Source organism: Lathamus discolor, chromosome 8, assembly GCF_037157495.1.
Source record: "Lathamus discolor isolate bLatDis1 chromosome 8, bLatDis1.hap1, whole genome shotgun sequence".
Classification (NCBI taxonomy): Eukaryota; Metazoa; Chordata; class Aves; order Psittaciformes; family Psittacidae; genus Lathamus; species Lathamus discolor.
Window position 1 is genome coordinate 22104631 of NC_088891.1, and position 20968 is coordinate 22125598.

The 20968-nt window shown below is 49.2% G+C and overlaps 1 protein-coding gene across 3 annotated transcripts; it reads left to right on the top strand.

The window, feature by feature from the left end:
* The first annotated feature begins 682 nt into the window (after positions 1 to 682).
* SORD (sorbitol dehydrogenase) lies at positions 683 to 20460 on the top strand. Of its 3 annotated transcripts, none has more exons than XM_065688335.1 (9): positions 684 to 818; positions 2314 to 2347; positions 3080 to 3244; positions 6375 to 6534; positions 9116 to 9234; positions 9709 to 9774; positions 16608 to 16738; positions 17538 to 17659; positions 19196 to 20460. In XM_065688335.1, the coding sequence occupies exons 1-9, from the start codon at positions 759 to 761 to the stop codon at positions 19359 to 19361; spliced, it is 1023 nt and encodes a 340-aa protein (XP_065544407.1). In that variant the 5' UTR covers positions 684 to 758; the 3' UTR covers positions 19362 to 20460. The 3 variants fall into 3 exon arrangements, with proteins under 3 accessions (XP_065544408.1, XP_065544407.1, XP_065544406.1); XM_065688334.1 differs by having other exon boundaries at positions 685 to 818; positions 16563 to 16738; XM_065688336.1 differs by lacking the exon at positions 3080 to 3244 and having other exon boundaries at positions 683 to 818; positions 16563 to 16738.
* The last annotated feature ends 508 nt before the right edge of the window (positions 20461 to 20968 follow it).

The window sequence follows — 20968 nt, forward strand, 5'->3', positions numbered from 1 at the left end:
ATGTCCATTTTCTAGTTTACCAAGGGAGTCAAGCTTGGAAAGTTTTCAGCTTCAGAATGCTCTCAGGGGACACTGGAGTGGATAATCTTGAGATCTTTGCCAAGTCTGCTTGGGTGGAAAACCTTTCATCCCTGAAACCAGGAATCATCACAATCTCTTTATTTTAACCCCGGTAAGGCATTTCCACAGCTGAGATAGCCCCATTCCTCCGGCTGGCTGGGTCCAGGCAAGCCCACAGGCCCACATTTCCTTGAACTTTAGCTGAACTGCACAGCACCCTGTCGCTGCCAGCACACACCAGCGCTGGTGCGAACCAACCCGCTGCACGCTGCACAGCACCAGCATGCGTATGGGCAGACACGACACGAGAGGGTACAGGGCCCGCTCTGAAACACAAGGACCGCGCCTGGCCGGGGCTGGGGCGCAGGGAGGGCAGCCAGTGGGACCCCAGGTGAAGCTGCTCCCCAGGCCGTGCAGGTGCCGGGGTGGAACCGAGGGCCTGCTGGGCCCTGGCTGCCCTGCGGCGTTGGCCCCATCGGGCCTGGGTCCAGCTCCGCGCCTGCAGCGCGCTCTGTGACCCGAGGCCTGCCGCCGAGGCCCGGGCCTGGAGCGCGCCTGCCCGCTCCATGCCGCGGGGGCGGTGCCGAGACTGGCGCAGAGGGCGGCCGGGGGCTGAGGGGCGGCCCAACGGTGGGAGGCCCCGCCGCCGGCCTTTGGACCCGGGCGCCGCTCCGAGCCGAGCCGAGCCGAGCCGAGCCATGGCGGCGCCGGGGCAGAACCTGGCCGTGGTGGTGCACCGAGCCGGGGACCTGCGCCTGGTACGGGCAGGGAGGAGCGGGCTGTCCGCGGCCGCCGCTGTTCGGTTCGGTTTGGCTCGGCTCGGCGGGGCCCAGGCAGAGGGCGCCGGGCGGCAGGGCCGGACGGCGGAGGGGCGGCCTGGCAGAGCGGCCCGGGCCGGGGCGGGAGGGAGCCGGGGCAAGCCGGGCCGATGGGCAGCTCCCAGGGGCCGGGAGCCCTCTGGGGCTGAGGGCTGAGGGGTGTCCGGTGCCCCCGAGCTGTGCCGCGCCAGGGCTGAACTGCCCCTGGGCTGGCAGCGGGAAGCGCAGCGGCTGCTCCCGTGTCCGAGGGGGCTGACCAAGCAGGGTGCAGGAATCCCAAAGCTTGGGGCTGCCACATGGCTAGGGGCCACCCGAGCCCCGCTTTGGGTCGTGTGGAGGGAAGGAGAGTGGTGGAGCGGAGGGAGAGAGGGTGGGTGCCGTTGGGCAGACAGCCCCTTGGACAGTGTGAGCCCAACTGGAGGCTGACACGTTCCTGCTTTTGATGTCAGAGCCCAAGCGAGAAGCAGCAGGAGGGTTCAAAGGGAGCAGCTGCACAGGTCGTGTCTGTGCTTGTGCTGGAGTACCCTCGTGGAGACAGGGGCCTTTATTTTCAGTGGATGCTTCAGTCTGATTCTGCTTTTCAGACTGAGCACTTGGATATTCCAGCGGTTCCTTGGATATTCCTAGAATCATTGCAGTGCTGCAGAAGGTCTGTGTTTGCCTGTTTGGGAAGTGCCAAACTGGGGAAGGAAGATTTACATGAGCAAACATTGACAGGCAGTTTTCTGTGCAAACACTTCTGGCAGGAGGGCTCTTACGAGCATGCAGACTTTGGCTATGTGCAGCAGCTTGTTCAGGGGATGATTATCAGGGAAGCAGTTGATTTTTTACAGTTCCTGCATAGGTCAGGCGGCATGTGCCAAAGGCCAAATGGTGTCTGTATGGGTAATTCCTTTGATACAACTGCACCTCACTAGAAGCAAGTGCAGCCTGACTCCTGCTAGAAATAAAAACCATCACCTTCTGGTGATGAATTGAGTGATGAATTCGGTAAGAATTGAGATGGTCCTTCTAGTTCAACAATGCATCTCCAAAACTAGAAGGTGTATGAGACTTGTGAGGGTGGATCTGGCCACATCCAGTCTCTGTTGCTGGTCTCTAAACTGGCTTACACCCAGATGCGTGAGTTTTCCTTGGGTTGTTCGTACTGCTGGAGACACTGGAGGTGGTTGTCATGTTCCCTTGGCCTTACTGGCGGCCCCTTGGGGTGTGACCCTCCTGGGCTTCTTCTAAAGTTTCTTTGCCAGTGGCACTCTTTGCATTGACACACAGCTTGTGTAAGGAGTCTAAGGCAGTGAAGTCTGAACTTATCTGTGTTATTGATACATAAAGGTATCAATATACCTATATCAATATAGGTCAGATTGTGTTCCTGTAATTCCTACACCTTTCTTGATTCTTGTGGAATGATTTTTCTCTTCCTTTTTGTCCATAGGAAAACCATCCAATCCCGGAGCCAGGTCCCAATGGTAGGTCTAGAGATGACTGCTTCTGTCTGCTTTCTTTGCTAATCTCTTTCTTTTCTTACTCTCGTTTGTCACTCCGTGATATTATAGAGATAAAATAATACTGAGAAAGTATAAAACAATCCAAAAAAGAATGCTTGGCTGAAAGAGATAACGCTGCATTTCCACTTGAAAAGAAGAGCTGGAGCAGTCACAGATACACCTCTTATCTGGCTTTTTTTGCTTTCTGTTTCATCAGTTCATGTATTTCACATTAAGTAGCTTTTGGGACACGTCAGATGACCTTACTGGAGGACTGTGTGTTAATAGGCCAGGCATATGGGCCGATAAGAAGTTTGATTCACTGAGTCTTCAGGGCTGAAATCAACTTAGGAAGAAGGAGAAATTAAATGGACTTGCTCTTTTATTTTTGCTCCAGTAACAGTCACGCCCCTTTTAGATTGTATTACCTTTTGTTGACAGGGGCCTTACCATATTTTAAGCTTTCCTGATTTGTAAATCCTTGTACAGTTTTGTGTTTTCAGGGGCCTCATGAATCCTAAGGTGTGCCCATGCAGTTCAGGTCTATATATTCTAGTAAATATATGTACTAGTATATATAGTATATATATATATGTATATAATGGTTCAGTGCTGGCTTGGCCTTTGTGGGGCACAGGGACAGCACACCTGTCGCTCTCCCAGTGCCAAAGAAGGGAGGTTTTTCTACAAGGGACCTTTCCCCGCTTTCTGCAGAGGTCCTGCTGCGGATGCATTCCGTGGGGATCTGCGGCTCTGATGTTCACTACTGGCAACATGGTCGAATTGGGGATTTTGTTGTGAAGGATCCCATGGTGCTGGGGCATGAAGCTTCCGGGACTGTGGTCAAAGTGGGATCAGGGGTGACTCACCTCAAGCCAGGTAATTTGAATCAAAACTCTCTTTTTATTTGTTTTCCTGCGGATCATTTCAGGAGAATGTGTTGATAACAGGCTGTGCTTTTCTGTTACATTTGTTTATCTGATGTTCTGAGCTGTGAATTGCACAGTGTGACCTTCTCCTTCAAAGAGTGTCACTGTGCTGCAGTTAATCATGCAGTTTGGCCACTGTAGTTTATGGAATTCTTAGCTATGCTTTATCATGGGGTATTTTGAGCTGATCTGACCTCAGTTTAATGCAGAGTAGGATGAATGCTGGTAGAAGGTGCCTTTTGAAGAATCTAGATAAAGCATCAAAAACCACGTATGTTGCTCTTGCCAGCAACCTGCTGTTAATGTTTCTTTGCTGCATATGTTTTTGAAGGAACAGATGGCCTCCTGCAGTGGAGAGAGGTCACTGGAGCAACTGTACCAGGCCCCAGATGTGACCTCTACACTTCAGTGTGCTCATGAATACCTTAGAAAATGGGCTGAGCAGTGAATTGTCAAAGTCCGCTGATGGCAGCAACATAGGCAGCGTGGAGAAGACACAGGAGAGCTAGCAAGAGTTACAGAGAGACCTTAAGGATGCTGGGGCAATAAGATGCAGGTGAAATTCAATGCAGGTAAACAGAAAGTTGTGTCCATGACAGAAGAAATAAAACCAGCTTCGTATCTAAAATGGGCTGACCATCACTGCTGAAGAGTGAGACCTTTGACACAGTGCATGGTGATGTTGGCACAGTAATGGTGAAAAATGCAAATCCATGTTAGGAAAGGGATAGAGACTCAGAGGGCATCATTGCACATCTGAAGCTCTGCATGCAGGTCTCCTGCTTTCCAAAGGGGTATAAAAGAAGTGAAAAAGTTTCAGAGGAGGACACATAGATGATAAGATGTGGAGCAGCGTCTCTATGACAAATGACTAAGGTACTTGAGCCTAGGAGCTGGAGAGACAACTCAAGGACATCTGATACAGGTCTGAAGGCTCATGGAGGGCAGGGAGAGGGCACATAAAGTATCCTACAGCCTCCTAGAGAAACTGATGTGTTACAGTCTAGACAAGTGGTATGTACATTGGGTGGGCAGCAGGCTGATGGGCACCCAGAGGGTGGTGGTGAACAGCTCTTTCTCCATCTGGGGACCTGTCACCAGTGGGGTCCCTCAGGGATCAATATTGGGCCCAGCGCTGTTCAGTGTCTTCATAAATGGTCTGGAAGGTGGGATCAAGTGTACCCAAACTGAATGGGAAATGGCCACTTTGGCAGGGAGAGGCACCCTGCAGGGTGACCTGGATGGGCTGGAAGCATGGGCTAATGAGAACATCATGGAGTTCAGCAAGGACAAGTGCCAGGACTTGTGCCTGAGAACACACTCCAGGAGTGCGGCACAGGCTGGGATATGCCAGGCTGGGAGCAGCTCTGTGGAAAGGGACCTGGAAGTCCTGGGGGACAAAAACTCAACAGGAGTGAACAGTGTGCAGCTGCAGCAAAGAAAACCAACAGGATGTTGGGGAACATCAACAAAGGCATCACCTTGTTCATAAAGGTGTCGTTGTCCCACTCTACTCACTGCTTGTCAGGACACACCTGGAATAGTGAGGTCAGTTTGGTCGCCACTGCACAAAAAAGACATGGACAGGCTGGAGAGGGTCCAGTGAAGTGCCACAAAGGTGATCTAAGGCCTGGGAAGCCGTGTGAGGGAAGGCTGAGAGAGCTGGGCTTGTTCAGCCTGGAGAAAAGGCAGCTCAGGGGAGACCTTATGACCATGTTCCAGTATTTAAGGGTGGCTAAAAAGACAACAGAGACTCCCTTTTTGCAAGGAGTCCTGTGGAAAAAATGAGAGGTGATGGGCACAAGTTAATTCCGGAAAGATTGCAGTTGGACATCAGAGGAAAAATTTTCAGAATGAGAGCAATCAGCTATTGTAATAATGTCCCTGGGGAAGTTGTGGATTCCTCAGTGTTGGATAGTTTTAAGAATCAGCCAGGGTAGTGGGCCATCTTGTCTTGATTGTGTTTTTGCAAAGAAAGGTTGGACCAGATGATCCTTGAGGTTCCTTCTAACCTGGGATTCCATGATTCTGTGATTCTATGGAAGATGGGACAGTGGGAGCCAGGTGCAGCATTTACCTGAGATGCAGCAGCTTCACCTGCAGGCTGCCGTGGCAAAGGATCCTTAAAGTTTATGTGGTGGAAGGAGGAGGAGAAATGTTGAGGGTTACTAAATACAAAGAAGCCACATGCAGCTTAGGAGGCCCATAGCTGAATATAGTGAGAAGCTGGGAGAACATTCAGAATGTGCTTGTCCTGCTCCTGTCACCCTGAGACATCCCCAGTTTGCTGTTTCAGAGGTGGTGCAGTGGGCTGGATGGCTTTTTACTTCTATCCATCCTCCTGCTTCTCCCTGTTCTGACTGAAAGCCTGTTGGTGGAGAGATTTGCTGAGAGATTTGCCTTTAACTGTCTTCCTCTGCCAAATAAAATGGCCTGTCTTGTGTGCCTTGCATACTTGTAAGTTGTACTGCAGTCACACTCTTGTTTTGTTTAGTCCGTCCTGCCTCATGATTGCAATTATATAATTGCTCTTCGTCCTGCAGCATGAGTCCTTCCAGCAGTCCAGGTTACTCCATCAGACCATGATGATGTCTCTGTTCCCCAATAAGTTCTTCATGACTTGTGGATTTGCTTCTGCACCATAAGCTTTGTTCCCAAAGGGGCAGCCCTTTCCAGCTGGCAGCATGGTGGCCAGCAGAGATCCCTTGCTTTGTCCTGATTATTTCCTCTTCCAATTAACTATGGATTCTGAAAAAGCTCTCCTCACCATGTGATTGCCTGGGGTGGGGACTGCCTTTTCATCTGCTAAGGTTGAGTGCAGGGCAGCTGGAGAGAGGTTTGTATGTGTTTGTATGTGTCTGTTCTTCTGTTACTGGCTCAAGTAACTTGAAGATCTTGGGGATGAGGCCACTGTGAAGGAAGTGTTAGGAACTTGCCTGGTGTGTGCAGTGTGATCTTTCTCAGTTAGCAGATGACCTTCACGCTTTTGTGCTAAGGTTTCATGCTGTCTTACGTGGTCAGTTTGTGCTACCTATGCACTCACGTTCTTCCTAAGTAACAGTGTGCTTTCACCCTGGCAGGTGATCGAGTGGCCATTGAGCCTGGTGTCCCAAGAGAAATGGATGAGTTCTGCAAAACTGGCCGCTACAACCTGTCCCCAACAATCTTCTTCTGCGCAACGCCTCCTGATAATGGGAACCTGTGCCGCTACTACAAGCACAGTGCCAGCTACTGCTACAAGTTAGTTGGTGCTCCCTCTGCAGAGAAGTAATACTCCCTGAGAGGGATTAGCTGAAACAATCATCTCTTGGCCCCTTTAAGTATTGCAGTGAGCACTCTTTACTTGCACACAACAGGTTTTATTGCTTTCTGACCCGTTAATAACATGTATAAGGCTTGGATGACTGCCACTTTGCAAGGGTTTGTCAGGCAGGTGTAGTTTATTCCCTCTGGTGCTAGACATAAACAAACGTGTTGCATATTTCCTGGGTGTCACCATTGGTTTACACTTTAATTATTTTCCTTTTCATATTTGTTACCTGCTCTTAGTTTCTTTTCTGCTTTCTATATCCTTGCCTTTTAAGAACAGTGCCTGAAGGTTTCTGAGCTGTTATCTTTACTGCTGCTTTTCAGGAAGGGCTACATTGGCTGTTGATGCCTCCCTCTGTCATTTAGAACAGTCATCCTATCTAGAGCAGAACAGGAACAGAAAGCAATGTCCCTGCTAAAGTGCTTTTTTGTGTGGTGCTGAGTGGCCCCACTAAGCTGCCAGCATTACACATCTGTTTTCATATCCAGTTCAGCAAACTTGAGTAGGTATTTAACTCTGGTAGGATGACACATTTGCTTAAAAGCAAGTCTGTGCTTATGTACTCTGGCAAATACACTAGAAACCTGATTAAACCTCTGAAACATTATACCCACAGAAGTGCATTTACACAAGGATTTAAAACCAGTCTAGGGTGGTGGTCCCCTGAGGCTGGAGCTTGTCCTTTCTCAGTCTGTGGGGAGCTGGTGCTTCCATGAGCAGGAGCATCTTTGGTGTATGCAGAGGAAGTGTTCAGGATCAATCTGTTGGGAGAGGCACTTGAATGCTTTTCTCATGAAAGTCCTCAGGCAGGAAGTTTCTTTCAGAGTGGATCCCAAGCAGCTGCAGTGGGATGACGTGCTGGGCTGGGTGGGACTCACTTCTCAACTCGTCCAGACTTGCTGTCACTGCTTTCCTGTGCGTTATTAACATTTTCTGACAACATCACTAGTTTTTGCATGGGAAGCGGTGGTGGGTTTGTAGTTGCCTTTTTTCTTCAATTTGAGGAAATACCACTCTGGCTATTTTATATTTTTTTTTAAGCTTTGAAATGCAAAGCCTGATTCTAGTGCTCTCAGTTTCAGGTCAGCAATGCAGGCCTGTCTGATGCATTGCAGATTCCCTGGCATGAAATGCCTCTGCCAGCAGAGATTTGCGTAGAAGAGGTGATGGCTGAGCTCAGTGGTCTCTCATATATTTAAGCAGATATTATCTGTCCTTCTGCTGATGGAGAGACTGTGTTGGATGCTCTGAGTAATATGGGATCATGCTGCAAAGCTGCCCTCCCCACTGACGGAGGAGAGCAGACCGACTAGTAGCAAATGTGATGCCAAACTCTGAGACAACTGAACTCTTAGAGTCAGTCCTTTAATACCTCCTGGAGATAAGGGACATAGAGCTATCTTACAGATATCTTCCCACAGCTGTCATTTCCGTTACTTTGTCCTGGCTGAGATCTGACCTTGAGCTTTCCAGGGCTGTCCAAAAGACCTTTCTCACAGTGTAACAGCCCATGCTGGGGGCTTTCTGGAGGACTGAGTTGTGGGTCTGAGGTTTATTTCTGTCTACAGTTCAGAAAAGTTTTATCCCCTCTGCTTTTTCCATCACTTAATGTGTTACGATGCTTTTTCTGTCCAAAAGTTGATACCCACTGTACGCACTTTTCCTTGTTGGTAGGAGGGTTTATGCTGGGCCCAGTCCACTAGTTGAAACAGTTGGTGCATCAGGGGAGGATATCCAGGGCAGGATGAGAGACCTGGATCTGGCTGCCTTTACTTTATGTGGCATCAGCATTGGCAGTAAGATGTTTTCTAAAAGTGTGGAGCAGAATGATTTGACCCAGATAAGGGGTCTGGGAGCTCACTGGTAGATCCCAGCCATAGGGCAGCCTTCAGGGTAGGGAGCTGTGGGGGTTATTCCAAATGAGTGGCAAAGGGATTTTTGGGTTGACTCACCACATTCTGGAGAGATAATATGGGAAAGTTTGTGGGTCTCTGGGTTTGGTGCTTGGGTAGACTTCACTGGTAACTGGTTTAGGAGCACTTGATATGATAACAATAGAACAAGAGGTAGTGGGTTGAAGCTAAAACAGGGTAAGTTCAGGTTAGATATAAGGAAGAAGTTCTTTACTGTGAGGGTGATGAGGCACTGGCACAGGCTGTCCAAAGAAGCGGTGAACGCTTTATCCCTGGCAGTGTTCAAGGCCAGCTTGGACAGAGCCTTGGGCAACAATGGTAGTGTGAGGTGTCCCTGCCCATGGCAGGGGGTTGGAACTGGATGATTGTAAGGTCCTTTCCAACCCAAACCATTCTATTATTCTTTGCTGCTTCAGAGGAGGGAAAAAGGCAATATAACTTCTTTGAAAGCATTCCAGCCCTGCATTTCTCAGACCAGGCATAAGAATGTATTTTGGCACCATGATTTAGGGCAGTCTTTGGTCTTTGAGTTCCGTGGCTTTCATCATCACCCTCATAAACCTCTTCAGTGACTGTTGCTTGTGTGTGATTCTTGCAGGCTCCCAGATAATGTCACCTTTGAAGAAGGAGCCCTTATTGAGCCCCTTTCAGTGGGAATCCATGCCTGCAAAAGAGCGGGAGTCACTCTGGGAAGCAAAGTCTTCGTGTCTGGCTCTGGTACAGTGAATGTATTCAGATCTGGGGTTCTCTGCCTGCTGTGGTATGGAAGGCAGCAGCCAGGCTACAAGATGTGCTTCTGGGCTCTGCTGTAGGTGTGCCTCATGGCAGAGTTACAGGGATGCTGAGGGGACCATGAGTCTGTTTTAGCCATGCTGAGCTACAGTGCTGCATTTTGAGCAGTCCAAATGCAAAGGGCAGTGTCTGGGTGTGCAGAGCCTACCAGCTTGAGGGAGCAGAGAAGCGGGTGGTGGTTTTCCTTGCAGAGTCCCTTGTGTAGCAATAGCTGCTCTCTCAGCAGCTGGTCTCAGTACCCTGGAATCATGGTGATACTGTGATCCAGGTGAACAGCTCTGAAACACAGTCAGAGCCTCCTTTAGCCTAGGAACATGCTGAGCTCTGGGCAGCTTCAGAGCCTGTGACTGGGGCTGTCTGGCAGTTGTATATATTCTCTTCTCTCCCCTTTGTTCCCAGGACCAATCGGCCTTGTAAATGTGCTTGTTGCTAAGATGATGGGTGCAGCAGCTGTGGTAATTACAGGTAAGTCCTTTTAACCCTTAAGAGTGTGCCTGTTTCCCATGGTACAACACTGACTAGTTCCAAATTATTCCTTCAAGGTAACTGCTAGGGAAGACAGCCTAAGCACAGTGGAAAGTCTGTTCATGAATGGAGTAGTAGTGTGTGTCTGTTAGGAGGGCATCCTAATAAGCACGTCAGGACAAGTCTTTGATCTCTTGCACTAACTGGGATCTGTAAGAAGATGCAGGTTGCAGCTGGTGCTTCTCTGCTAGGTTAGCCGGCTGGGGTAGTAACTTCTGCTTCCTAGCACAGACAAGTCATGCTGGTGGAGTAGCTACAGTACTTCCAGGAGAGTAAACCAGAGGAAAATGAGTGGTCCTTGAGTCAAGTCTAGAGACCTCTTTCAAACTCTCAGCAGGTCTTTTGGGAAGGGGCAGTGTGTCTTGTGTGTACAACAAAGCAGAATTACAGAAGCTGTGCTTGCCCCCAGTGCCTCTGATCACTACCTGGTCTGGTTTGGGGTTTTTTTTTTCCATTTTGAGCTTTTCTGACCTCAACTTTGTGTTTTGCCTTTAGCTCATAGATTAAGTCTTGAGGACTGGGTTTTGTCTTCCTTGTAGTGCTTATAGACCTTAACTGTATCTGCTTCTAGTCTTCACCTAGGCATGCAGGCCAGGCAACACACTGTATCTGAGACCCTGTTTGGAGCTGTTCTTGGAGGTTTGCTCTGAGCAGGTTTTTTCTCTTGTAGAGCTAGTTGATAGCACGGACATAGTGTTTGCACAGTCCTTTCTGTGTGCAACCACATTGTGCCTCTCCAGTCCTCCTTTGCTGCCCTTCTTTCTGCTGTCCTGCTGAAGGGTTCATTTTCCTGATTATCCTTAATGACTGAAATGGCTTTTTCAGGGTTCCTGCATTTCAGGAATGGGCCTTCCCTAAATAACTGTGTCCAGGAGATTTCTAGTCCAGCTGCTGCTTGAGCCATGTCTTTTTCTGGCTGCATCTAGAAAAACTCTGAGGATGGAGATCCCCTTTCTGGATACCTGCTCCAGGACTGTGCTACCTCTTAATGAAGAAGCTTTTTCTGGGATCCACTCAAAAACAATCATTCTCAGGTGCTTCAACAAGTGAAATGAGTCTTCATCATCTTTGCAGCTGCCCTTGTAGTTGTTGCAGGCAGCTGTTTGATCCCCTCTTCTCTTTGCCATGCTAACGCAGCCCAGCTGCTTCCATCTCCTCAAAAGTTCAGGCTCTTCTGCATACCTTGCCCAGAAGAACAGAGAGAGGGAGTAACCTCAGGAAGTTCCCTGGTTGAAATTTCCATCTGGGTTTTGAACAGGCCTGAAAGTGGTGTTTCCAGCTCATGCTACTACTATTGGATGTTTCTGAGTGCTGATGGCTGGGAGGAGCAGTTACAGGTATGACTAGACAGTGAGCACAGGTTGCCACAGCATTCTGGGGCCAAAGCCCCAACCTGAACCTTACAGAAGGCTGTTACTGCACCTCCCACACTTAGGGCCAAGAGTATTTTTGCCCTTTCAATTAACTGTGTTCAGCTTCAGTTGAGAGACAAAATTCATGTCCCACCTTCTTGCCTTTACGTAAACATCCTTCAGGAGTAGCTCTTGTGAAAACCTAAGGCAGATCATAGCCTTCTCCTCCCTAAATCCTCTTGCTGCCAAGTTCAGGGCACTTTTGGCTCTGCTGGCCCAACCCTGCAGGCGTGTGCTTGGTGGACATGATCAGTCCAGATTTTGTGAAGTGTCTGAGGATGTTGGTTGCTGTAGCAGGAAAAGCAGCTCTGCCTCTTGAGTCATGTGTAAGAAACCTTGCTGTCAAGCTGAGCTGGTGGGTGACCCGGTCTTTGGGTGGGGAAGTGCTTGGTGAGCTGGCAGGGGCTGATGAGGCTGAAGTAGCTGGTCCAGCCTGCCCACCCATCTCCAGTCCTGCTTTGGTGCATTCTCCCCTGTAACACTGGGGCTGCTGTTGCCTCTGCCTGTAGACTGCTCCTGGGGACCTTTGGCAAGCAGGTCTATATAGTACGTGCCATAGGACTCTACATGGCCATAGGAAGTTCTTGATGCCTGGTTTGTGTGGTCAGCAAGCTTGACTACATGGAATTAACCCCTTCATATCTTTACGCCTTGGTCTAGGTAATGGTCCTGACTTGTAGAATTCTCCCACCTGAGAAGTGATTAGTTGAGATGCTCAGAGGCAGTCCCTAGTCAGGTCTTTGTGACATGAGCTGAGGAATGGGTTTAGTTTGGCTTGTTGCTGCAGGGGATTTTGCTGCCCCTCTCAAGGAACTCTTTATTTCATCAGCTTTAGGAGCCAACACCTGTGAGGTGAGGTGACTGTCTGCCCACAAAAGCTCTCTTGTGCTCTGCTGTACTTTGATTCTTTGAATTCATCACCCAGAGCTTTTACAACATGTTTGTCTGTGAGCAGGTTTGTCTGTGCAGCGCTTTGAGCGCTTTGTTCAGGCTTCAGATGTTTGTGTGTGTTGTGACAAACCACACACAAATAGAGAAATATCTAGAAGAGCTTTTTCGTGACGTGGTGAGAAGTGTCCTCCTATAGCTTCTGCAGTGAGTGTCTGTAGCACACCTCGAGTCAATGAATTTTGGACAGTTACGTCTGCCAAGGGGTTGCGTCCCTTCTCTGGGACTCCCTTAGACTCTCAGACCAGCTGGCACTGTAGGTAGAGATTAATACTCAGCCCTACCCTTCCAAAGGCACATGTGTGTCAAAACTTGCCTTTCCTCCCAGAAAGCAGCTTTCCTGATGAAAGATATTAGTGCTTTTGATAACCTTTGCTCTTCTCCCTGGAGTGCTTTATTCCTGGCAGTCTAGTGTTCTGCCTTTTGGGGGGAGGGTCCGGCTGATGTATTTAATGGACTGCAGTAGGGTGCAAAAGATTGGTTTGTTTCATGGGTCCTCATCTACTCTTCCCTAAGAACTATGGCTTTCTCCACTCTGCTGTTGAGTGTGATTGATCTTTATGGGCAGCCTTCTCCTGTCCTTGCCTTGCTGTGTACATTGCTGTTCTGAAAAGCTGCTTTTCTCCTTAGAGGCGTGTAAAAGAGCAGACTTATTCCCCAGCAAGTGAAGTGACATGGGGTATTCATATGGAGGTGTTGGGCTGTTTTGACTTACTCTGTAACTAAAGGTACAACTAGCAATTCCTGCTTAAGGGAAACTTCCCCTTGTGCTATCTAAATCTGAAGTCCTGGATGCTGGTGCCCTCAGAACCTATGGAGTCAAAGTCAGGGAAGGTGAGTAACTGATCAGAGTTCAACTCCTGTGTGAAAGAAGATCAGCACAAAAAGTGAGAGAGTGTCAGGATATTTTCCCGTTAAGTTGGTTTAAGAACATCACAAGAAGCTTAGGCGTAATTTGATAACTCCGTGGGAGCAGAGATACAAGAACAAGCTGCTCTTATCCTGGCAGCCAAAATTTTCATTAGCTCCCGGAGGCGGGAGGTGAAAGCAGGTATCTGCCTAGAGGCAAGATGTGACACTTTAACTGTGTAAGGGACCAGTTTCCCAAGAGCTCTGTGGGGTTCAGCCACAGTAAGGTTTAAAATATGAACAACTTAGTCCTTCTGGAGACTCACAAATGTCTGCAGCCCTAAACAATGCAGTAACCTCATTTGATAATCTGCACGTATGTCAGCTTCAGTAGATGCTCAGTGGTGATTCACTTAGGCCGGGTGTACCAAGGTGTTATCACAGGTCAGATGGTATTGCTGTGTCCTGTGTCTCTCTCTGATGTGAGGACTTCCTTCCCAAGCAGATCAGCAAACCAGAGGCCAACTATAGGAAATATGGGGAATGGGGGGTTGTTGACTGAGAGTGACTTTTGTGGCCACTTTGAAATGCACTGGCTGGCCTGTTGCAGGACAATGCCTCTGGATGTGTTTCTGCCAAAAAGACATTATAAAATGTATTAGTGATGGGGCAGATATTCTGCGTGGCTGAATCCAGCTGTGACTGCTGCAAGCTCGTGTTTTGAGACCAAGCTTCTTGGGGAGTTTCGTCCATTGCTGGGAGCCCTGATGAGCCCCTGTGGTCTCCTTACTGAACACTGAGATTTGGGTGACACCAGCAGTGCCAGGCAGGAGTGTTTCTTAGTGCTTCAGGTGCTTCAAAAATGCCCATGTCCGTGCTGATGCTGCATGGAGGATCTCCAGCAGCAAGAGCAGAAGGTCTCTAGCTCAGGTAGCAGAGGATCAAGCATGACTGTACACGTGGCCTGAGGCCATGTTCAGTTTGGGAGGGACAGACGTGACTGACGCATCCTGCAGCTGCAGGAAAGAGAGCCCGTTTTGAGGCTTCCAGGGTGATGCTGCCCTTACTTCCTGGCCTTGTCTATTCCTCTTTCATCTGCATTTTATTACCATTCGTTATCCCTTCTTGAAACTCCCTCAACAGGTCCCTGGGTGCTCATCTTGGTGGCTGTGTCCACACCCAGCATCCTAAGCCCTCCTGCCGCAGGTAGGGCATATCCTTTGCCTGCCCTGGCAGTTAAGTAACATCAGGTTCACATTGTGATGGGCAGGGTAGGTCCTGGGGCCTGGCTTCCTTCCAGCACTGGGGCTGAGTCAGTGGCTCATGTCAGAACAGTAGCCTTGTCCTTCTTCTCTTTTCCCTTGATATTTTCATGCCGTGCCCATCTCTGACTTCTCTGAAGACTGTGCCCTAGTGAGAAGGGCATTTTCCTCTTTGTGCTGGGTGGGTGCACTGTGTGCCCTGGAGAGGAGGATGCCCCTGGCAACAGCATTATTTTCTGAGTCTTCAAGCCTCTAGGCCTCTGGCAGGAGGCATTGCTCATCCCTCAGTTTTGGGTCTAGGAAATTTTTGGTGTTACAATTTAGTTTCCACCGTTGATCCAGATGTTTTTTTCCAGTGCCAGCACACAGGCCCCTCCAGACCATTGCTTCAGTGCAAGACAAAGAGGTTGTTTCTGCATAGGAAATGCCATTCTCCTCTGCTCTCCACCTCCTTCTCTCCAGAGAGGTCCTGGTAACCAGTGGTGCATGGAGAGGGATGGGTGGCTTCCTTCCAGGGGATATGAAAGAGAAGACATAGTGTGGCTGCTGAACAGGGCAGCTCACTCCATTTTACAAACCATTTTGTGGATATTCAAAAGATAATGACAGTGCTGTTGAGACCCCCCTGGACAGAGTACCAGAGTATAGCCGTGCCCTTGCAGCAGTGTAGCATCAGCAGCTTTGTTGCTCTGTGTTAGTGGAGTATCTGAGGTCCACTGTATTGCCGGATCCACTCCCTTTTTTCATGGGCTTGCCTGCTCATTCGTCTGTGACAGAAACTAGAGGAGAGATGCTCAGCGGCCTCCAGTGCTGTTAGAAGGAGGGTGAAGGGATAGGAGAGGTTTGTAACAGCAGGGATGCACTTAGTGTTGATAACTAATGCATTTCTGCAGTTCTCTCAGCTGAAAGCATCTGCAGATGGTTCATTGAGGAAGCCCTCAGAGAGCTCCTGATCTGCTCTCATCCAGTATCATTGGAAGTGAAATAGCCACATTCATGATCCTCTGAGCCTGATGTCTCCTGTCAGAAAGGCAGTCAGTGGTGCCTCCTGTGCTCTCCTGTCAGTGCTGTGTTGTCTATAGACAGGTGATTCTGGGCCATGAGGGAGGAAGGTCAGAGCAACCTTGCCTCTGCCTAGAGCCCTTTGATAGGTATCCTTAAGGGTGTGAGCAGCCACAAATAATCTTGAAAGCCAGGGAACTAAAATGCAGAAGTGAGTGGTGGTTTTTTTGCTCACTGGAAGCTCCTCCCTAGGTTAACTCGCTGAGTGTGTGTGTAACATGGTTTTGTACAGTCCATTTTCACCAGTGGATGGAGGTCCTGTGTGAATTAGTGAACCTGCTTCATGAAAGAGTCATTGCCAGAGAGACACTGGGCAGTGCAGTCTTAGACAGCTGCAGCTTTGGTAAGACACATCCACACTGTTCAGGCAGGGTAAGTGTAGCTCAACACTGCCCTGTCTGTCCTGACCTGCTGCTTTTTGCTTTTGCTGCCACTGAGGTTCCTCTTCCCTGCAGTGTTGGGACAGCAACACAACAGTGCTTGGCTACGGCTGTTCCTGCTGTGATTCCTGCTTGTGGCATCAATGTGCATACCCTTTGGAGTTAAGCTTGGCCTTCTAGTTTGTCTTGGCACACTGTCAGTATTCCAAAGAGAAACTGGGAGATCTACAAACTGATTGTCTTAGAAAACACCCCTCAAGTCTAGTGGTGGCAGCTGTTCCTTCACTCAGACATTGCTTTGCATGGTGTGGATTTAATCTGTGAGTTTATGCTTTAGCCTCTTTGAAGTGTACCCTGTTCTGCAGCTGGAAAGCCTTCGGCATCTCCTGTGTCTTTAAATTGTCCTCATTGCTTATCCTTCTCTGGGCAGGTCTCCTCCCTGCCTCCTCACCAAAGGCTGTGTGAATCTGAAGGAGGGAACATAGACTGTTTCCTCTCCTGGTTGTGTGCTGGCCTGTAAATCATGGTCAGACCCCATACATCTGTGCTTCCATCAGGGCTCCTTGATGGTGGCCTACCTGCATCAAGGGTGGGAAGCCCTTTGGTCTCGGTCATCTACATACATTCTTGAGAAGGTACAAGTGGGCTGGAATTTTCTACTTTGTTCTACCACTGGCAAATGCTGTATTCTGAGAGAGTTGGTAGCTGTTCATCCAATAAGGTGGTTCTGTTGAAATGTCAGATGGGGTAAAGAAAATAGATTCTTGCTCCCCTTCAGCTTCACATCGTTCTTGAGTTGTTTTGTCTTTCCCCAGATTTATCTGCCTCTCGCCTGCAAAAAGCCAAGGAGGTGGGGGCAGATTTCACCATTCAGGTGAAGAACGAGACCCCACAGGAGGTGGCCTCCAAAGTGGAAAGTCTGCTTGGCTGCATGCCCGAGATAACTGTAGAGTGCACAGGAGTGCAGGCCTGCATCCAGGCTGGCATTTATGTGAGTATCACTTGTCCCCAAGGCAGAACAGTAATGGAATTGGCTTTTCTTTTTCTGGGATGCCACAGTGAATGACAGTTACCTCACTCCCATAGTGCTTAATTGAAGTGGACTTGATGTGGGGAGAGAAGGTGCTTGTCAGACAACAGACTAAGAGAGATGAATAAAGAGTTAATATCTTTGCAGGCAGCACAGGGATAAATGTCTGGTTTGTTGCTCAGGTGCTTAACCACTTACAAAAGAGACTGCAGTAAGACCCCAAACCCCAAGTATGGCTACAGAGCAGTGTCAGGGAGCTGGTACAAGTAGGACAGCATCTGCCGTTAAGTTGAAGATATTTCCAAATAAAGAGAATAATTAAGACAATTCCAACAAGTCAGGCAGTTAAGGGGGGAATTTTGCTGTTCTGAACTGCCTAATGGGAGAGTGTGGCAAAGGTAGTACAGAGTTTCACAGTGAAAGAACAGGAGACAAATGAGACAAGCTGCAAAAAGAGAAATTCCAGTGGAACATCAGGCTTTTAGTTTTGAATCCCTCCCATTGAACTCCAGAAGTACTTTTCACACTCCTAAATGCTGGTAGCTTTTCAGAATGAGATTTAGATGCCAAAATCCTTCTGAGGTTTTTAAAAGATTGCTATTTAAGGTGTGCTGTGTGTTTCATGTTTATGGGCTCCTGACAGCCTCCTGCCTTTCCCCTGCTTCTCTGCCATGCCCCAGGCAGTCCATTACAGCTGCAAAGTGTGGGGTTATTTATTCAGGATGTTCTGCAAAATATAACACACTTGTTTGTTCTCCAGGCCACTCGTTCTGGTGGGACCTTGGTGCTGGTGGGACTGGGGCCTGAGATGGTCACTGTGCCCATTGTGAACGCTGCTGTGCGGGAGGTGGATATCCGGGGGATATTCCGCTATTGTAACACGTGAGTCTCATGCAAGGTGGGCTCATGTGTCTCCAAGTCTGTCCTTAAGCAATTCTTGCTTTACACAAGGAGGGAGGACATGAAAAAGGCTGGTTTTCCTTACACTTGGTTAAACCTCATGTCACTCTGAAAGGTCAGTGCAGCAATGCAGTGTGACTGATGTGTCCTGCTTTTATGCCTTGGTTCCTGGATGAGCCCTGCACTGCAAACTTTTCCACAGAAAAGCAGCCCAGCTGTGTTGTCGTACTGGCCCATTTCATGCAGCATTTGGTGCAAAGGAAGGAAGAGACCAGGCTGGATGGGGCCTTGAGCAACCTGATCTAGTGAAATTTCCCTGCCCATGGGAGGGAAATTAGTACTAGCTGATCCTTAAGGTCCCTACCAACCCAAATCTTTCTTTCATTATTTCTGTGATTTGTGCCTTTAACTCTTACATCCTATAGAAAGGGAAGGTCAGGTGCTGAGGGTGTTTTGTAAGGGACCAGCTTGTCCATGACAGTGCTGGCTCGTGGCACGGCAGGGAAGAAGACATAAATTTTAGCTGGTTCAACACTTTGTGCTGGGAGATCTCTTAAGCAGCAGCCTGGCCTGGCCCGGACCCACCTGGAGCTGCCTTCTGGCATCCACCTTCCTAAATGTTATATTGTGCATTTTGAGGCAGAGAATGTGGGGAATCTTTTTTCTGGGCAGAGTCAAAATCCCAAGTGCTGCATCCTATGCCAGGTGATGCCCAGCTCTGCTCTCCTCGCTGATTATGGAAGGAAATCACATCATCAGTCTTGCTGGAGATCAGTGAATATCGGGATGAGCAAGAGCCTTGTTTAGTTTTCATAATTTTGCTGGAGCTGAAGGTACATCTGCAGTCAGTCTGAAAGTGTTTGTGCTCTCTACAGGGAACTGAACTGCAGAGCTGGTGCACAGGCACAAGGTCTTTGAGTATACCCTGAGGGCAGAAGTTCAGCTGTCCTCAGATGTATTCCTTGGGCAGGGCTTGAGATCCAGCACTACACGTTTGCAGCCTGGTTTCTGCTCTGTTCAGAGCTGTCATTTGTCAAGCCTGTAGAGGTTGTTCTCCAGGAAAGATTTATGAGATGTAGTCAACCTCCTCCTTAAAATGAGAAATGTGTTTAAGTGTGGGGAGTTTGGAAATCAGGTCAGCTGCTGCATCCCACTGTATCTCCACTACTCTCATTTGGCCCATTCACATGGAGCAGCAAGGCAATCAAATTGAGTGCTTCTCTGCCAGAGAAGAGGTTGGAAGCTGACTAAGGCTTTTCTTCTCCCTGTACCAAGTCACTGAGTTTGAGCTCCACAGTGATCAGTCTGCAAGCAGCAAGGCCAGGTGAGAGGAGCTGGCTTGTCCCATCTCCTGTGCCTGGTGCTTGAGGTTCCCCCTCTGGAAGATTGTTTCAGGAAAAGCTCCCCTTGGTTTCTGAGCTAAGGAAATGACTAATGAAACCAAGCTCCTCCGTGCCTTTTATGTGGGGCTTCAGGGTGGTAACTGTTCTCATTCTCTGCTTTCCATCTTCCTTGCAGGTGGCCTGTGGCAATTGCCCTGCTCGCATCCAAGCGGATCAATGTCAAGCCCTTAGTTACGCATCGCTTCCCCCTGGAAAAGGCTCTTGAGGCATTTGAGACCACCAAGAGGGGGGAAGGGGTCAAAGTCATGCTGAAGTGTGACCCCAGTGACCACAGCCCCTGAGATGCTGCTGTGCCCGGCCCTTTCCCTGTGTCACTGCCTGCCTGAGACGTGCTGATGAGGCCATGGGAGGCTGATGTATGGCTGTTGCATGGTTACACAGTCACCTTGTGCAGGCGCTTCTTTGTAATAGAGCTACAAAATCAGATGATAATGAGGGTGAATGGCACTGAGGGATTCACTGTTAGAGTATTAACAGGTAACTACACATAGAGAACCAGTAGGGAATAGTTTGAATCAAAACACTGCTGTTTGGTTAGGGATGGTGGTTCACGTGGTTGGCTCTTCAGCAGCCCCCACACGCAGAAGAGCCTGGATATCTCTGCATGGCCACAAGGTTTGTCCATGCAGACACAATGGGAGAGGATGTCACCAGCCACATGGGTGAAGCAAGGACAGAGGTGCTGGTTCTTCACCTTCCTGCCCCAGCACTGCCCTAGGGCTGTGCTTGCCGCAGCTCTTCCTGCTTGGCAATCACAGGGTGCATGAATGCTCCACCTTCCGTTACACCTTCCCTTGGGGATGCTCAGGGACTGTAACAGCCTGTAGAACAAAGCCCGGCCAGCCCACCGTCTATGGGAAGCATCTGCACATTCAGGTCAATCTCTCCATGCTCTTTGCAAATAGCAAACTGCAGGCCAAAGCTCAGAGCCTGGGGCTGTTTTGAAGAAGCCAGCCTGGAGGCCAGCTGTGACCATACCTGCAGTGTCATCCCCCTAGCAGAGCTCCTTGTGGGCCAGAAGGACCACCTCAGGGCAGGGAAACTGCTCTGTCTGTGGCTGGGACCGCAAAGCGGCCTGTGCTTATATGGGTCCCAAGGGGCACAGCTGGCTTTTAGCATGGAGGGGAGCACAGGTGAGAAGGGGAGAGCATCACTCAAAGGTTTTACCACTGTGAATGAATGGTGATGGTAACTTCTTGGGGATATCTGGCCTTCCTGCTGAGTTTGTGAGCCATGCACGAGGTACTGCCAAGGTAGCAGGTTGCAGATAACAGAAATCTAATCTTTGATTACATTGCATTAATTTTAGTACTGAGAAATCAGTCCCTTCATTGGGCCGGTACTGAACTTTCCTCAATAAATATTCTTGTGTTCATTACAGCCGTGGGTTGGAGGTTTGAAGGGGTCTGTGACTTTGTTCCCTGGGGATTGTGCAGACTCCTGGGCTGTTGCTCTGCTGGGTCTCACTGGGCTGCAGTTGAGTTCAGTGCTGGCAGGACCAAGAAACCTTCAACAACCACTTACAAATCAAAGCTCATACTTCTTGTGGCTAAATTAATCTTGGCAGAAGTAAAAGCCTGCAAATCCACGCTGTGTTTTACGGGACTAAGCCATAGCTCAGGGAAACTGTCCATAGCCAGAAGGGGAAGTAGTCAGAGTACTCCTCAGAGTAAGCTGGTTTGTTAATTTGGGAGCCTGAGTGGGTAAAACCTACCCATGAACCTGGTCCTGCAGTCAGTTGTGGGAGCAGAACCCATCCAAGAGCTGCTGAAATGCACCTTGCTGCAGGGCGTGTGGTGGCTGTAGAAGGGAAGCTGCCCAGTGTGTAGCAATGGGAGTGAGCCCGTGCCTCTTGGGCAGTACCACTGGCATGGCTGGGGGAGCACTG